The 2,587-nt window shown below is 44.8% G+C and overlaps 1 protein-coding gene across 1 annotated transcript in view; it reads left to right on the forward strand.

Annotated features, from left to right (window-relative positions):
* DTD1 (D-tyrosyl-tRNA deacylase 1) overlaps positions 1 to 2,587 on the forward strand; it is a 210,213-nt gene that overhangs the window by 6,179 nt on the left and 201,447 nt on the right. Inside the window, exon 2 of the mRNA XM_003798460.3 lies at positions 1,062 to 1,152. Within this exon, the coding sequence (XP_003798508.1) occupies positions 1,062 to 1,152 (91 nt within the window). The remainder of the gene's footprint in view (positions 1 to 1,061; positions 1,153 to 2,587) is intronic.

Consider the following 2,587-nt stretch of genomic DNA (forward strand, 5'->3'; position numbering starts at 1 on the left):
GCCCGTAGTCCCAGCTACTTGATAGGCTGAGGTAAGAGAATCACTTAAGCCCAAGAGTTTGAGGTTGCTGTGAGCTGTGATGCCACGGAACTCAACTCAGGGTGACATAGAGAGACTCTGCCCAAAATAAACAAAGAAATGGGAAAGAAAAAGAAAATGGCTGAGTTGACACTTCTATTCCTGGTGGGAACATTAGGTCAGTACGAGATGAAATCATAAAACTATAATCTAATAAGATTGGCAAAAAATTGGCAAAAAAGAAAATTATCAGGCTTACTATTTGAAATATGGTTTTTATTCATCATGATGGTGAATCTTACCAACATTTCAGAGATTGTCTAATGGTCGTAGGGCATACATCTGACATGCTAAATACGTTTGTATAAATACATACACCAACTGTTAGGAGTGTGTGCTCAGAAATTGCCTTTCTGTGGATGAAGTGCATGATTTAAAAATATTTGGAGATCATGGATTTAGGATGCAACTCAGTACTAGACTGGGAAATCAGCGCAGTTTGCTGACTTGAAGCTTTAAACCTAAACTGTGGCTTTTATGCCTAATGCATTTGTCTTCTCTGCAGTAAGTAGGGAAAACATTTGTGTTTATGACGTGCAGGGTTTCCATTTTGTGCTTTCTGTGAACTGTGTTAGCAGACTTGCTAATTTCTAAGATGTGCTCCTGCTTTCTGCTTTCTGGGAATTAACATAGCTGACTTGGGTTCTCTGTGGGAGGAAAACACTGTTCTGTTTTCACAGATGGGCAGACTTGACCATGGAAAACTTTGGGTATCTTTACCCAAGGTAACAGATGAGAATGTGGCCTGCAGTCCTGCTGATGGCTGTTCCCTTCACAGCTCCCCTCATCCACAGCTAGTCAGAATGGATGAGAATTACTGTCGTCCCCCTGCGTTGATGTAATTCTTTTCATTTTTCAATATCTACTGACTTTAATCAAAGAAATTAGGAAGAGAATGTGTGATGATTCAGACATTCTTGTGGCTACTGAAGAACACTTCTTGCAACTTTTTGTCTGAGTCCTTTCTTTTGGTTTCTCTCTAGTCGGAGGAGAGCAGATAAGCGCCATTGGACGGGGCATCTGTGTGTTGCTGGGTATTTCCCTGGAAGATACGCAGAAGGAACTGGAGCACATGTAAGATGCGTGTTTCTAAGTCATTGCCGTTTGAATGTGTCATGGTTATGCTGGGAGCCTTCTTGTTATCCTGTGTTGTGGAGTAAGCCCCTGTCCTTTCTATCCATTGTCCCAGTGGAAGTGGTGTGGTTATCTCTGTTCTAGAAGAGAAGACCAAGAAAAATATGTCAAATCTCACCACGAAGCTGGCCGTGTCACACGGCACCACCTAGCCTCCTTCCTTATTTGCTGCTATAGCCTCTGACCATCCCTCTTGTTCTCTTAATGCAAAAACTGAGCTTCTTTTCTTTCTTTCTTTCTTTTTTGAGACAGGGCCTCAAGCTGTCCCCCTAGGTAGAGTGCCATGGCATCACAGCTCACAGCAACCTCCAACTCCTGGGCTCTAGTGAGTCTCCTGCCTCTGCCTCCCAAGTAGCTGGGACTACAGGCGTCCGCCACAACGCCTGGCTATTTTATGATTGCAGCCATCATTGTTGTTTGGTGGGCCCAGGCTGGATTCAAACCCACCAGCTAAGGTGTATGTGGCTGGTGCCTAAGCCGCTTAAGCCACAGGCGCCGAGCCCTTTTTTGTTTCAGTTGCCCTGAGCTTGAGTGGTATGGCATCAGAGCTCACAGCAACCTCAAACTCTGGGGCTTAAGCCATCCTTTGTCTCAGGCTCCCAAGTAGCTGGGACTACAGGCGCCCACCACAACACCTGGCTAGTTTTTCTATTTGTAGAAATGGCATCTCATCTTGCTTTGCTCTGGCTGGTCTCCAAGTCCTGAGCTCAAGCAATCCACTTGCCTAGGTCTCCCAGTGAGCTTCTTTTCTTATGTATGATTTTGGTATTTTAATTTGAGCAGTGTGATCTGGACACTATTTAGGCATTTTAAAAGTGCCTAGTTGTTCATTGTACACCTTAGAATTGGAACTCAGAGAGGTTAAATTCCTTGCCTCAGGTCAAGCGCACACACTTAGCAAAAAGTCTGAACCTAAATTAGCACTGGGCTACCTGACCTTGTAGATGATGCTCTTCTGATGAAGCCAGCCTCCTCACTTGCTCCCCTCTGCACTAGCACCACTTGGCACGTTTATTTCAGATGCTGGGATCCCTTTATTCTGCCTCTTGGTGCCCAGAACCTGGGGATAACTCTCCCCAATTGTGCCTTTTGCATTTGATCGAATTGAGACTTGGAACCTAATTCCTGCTAAGGTGTTGATTAATGGTAAGGATAGTTCAATACCATTTCAGTGATAGTGGTATTTTCATAGCTGTCCCCTGAATATCAAAGAGGCACTAGAATGGTTAAAAACTGGGGCTCTAGGTCTGAATCTCTTTATGGTTCTGACATAGGAGAGAGCTAATACTTAGCTTGGTGCTTAAGAGATGCAACTCGGGGCTCGGCGCCTGTGGCTCAAGCGGCTAAGGCGCCAGCCACATACACCTAAGGTGGC

This window comes from Otolemur garnettii, unplaced genomic scaffold (genome assembly GCF_000181295.1).
Source record: "Otolemur garnettii isolate 467f Iridium unplaced genomic scaffold, OtoGar3 scaffold00136, whole genome shotgun sequence".
In the NCBI taxonomy this organism is placed as follows: domain Eukaryota; kingdom Metazoa; phylum Chordata; class Mammalia; order Primates; family Galagidae; genus Otolemur; species Otolemur garnettii.